Source organism: Penaeus monodon, chromosome 23 (assembly GCF_015228065.2).
Source record: "Penaeus monodon isolate SGIC_2016 chromosome 23, NSTDA_Pmon_1, whole genome shotgun sequence".
Lineage (NCBI taxonomy): Eukaryota > Metazoa > Arthropoda > Malacostraca > Decapoda > Penaeidae > Penaeus > Penaeus monodon.
The window spans coordinates 3236749-3236999 of NC_051408.1; the positions used below are offsets into that span (position 1 = coordinate 3236749).

A 251-nucleotide genomic window follows, 5' to 3' on the forward strand; every position below is an offset into this window, starting at 1 on the left:
GAAACAAACACACGGCATACCTACCCTCTTTGCAGCTCTATCAGGGAAAACTTTATCAAGATCGAGTGTTATGGCATCGAAGAACCCGAGATCGACCATCTGCCATAGATAAACGGGGAGATAGTAGATGACCATTTGGAACATTAACACGAAGGGGACCCACTGGTAGTATGCATGACGCTGGAGACCCTCTGTTGCGTCTTGTGTGTTAGAGGGTCCTACGCCAGGGTGGGCTGATGCCTGTGTTGAAG

The 251-nt window shown here is 49.4% G+C and overlaps 1 protein-coding gene across 1 annotated transcript in view; it reads right to left on the reverse strand.

Moving 5' to 3' along the window:
• The window catches only part of LOC119587726 (innexin inx2-like), a gene marked incomplete in the record, with an annotated part of 35589 nt that overhangs the window by 25968 nt on the left and 9370 nt on the right, over positions 1–251 (reverse strand). The window contains 1 exon segment of the mRNA XM_037936413.1: positions 25–240. Coding sequence (XP_037792341.1) covers positions 25–240 — 216 coding nt within the window.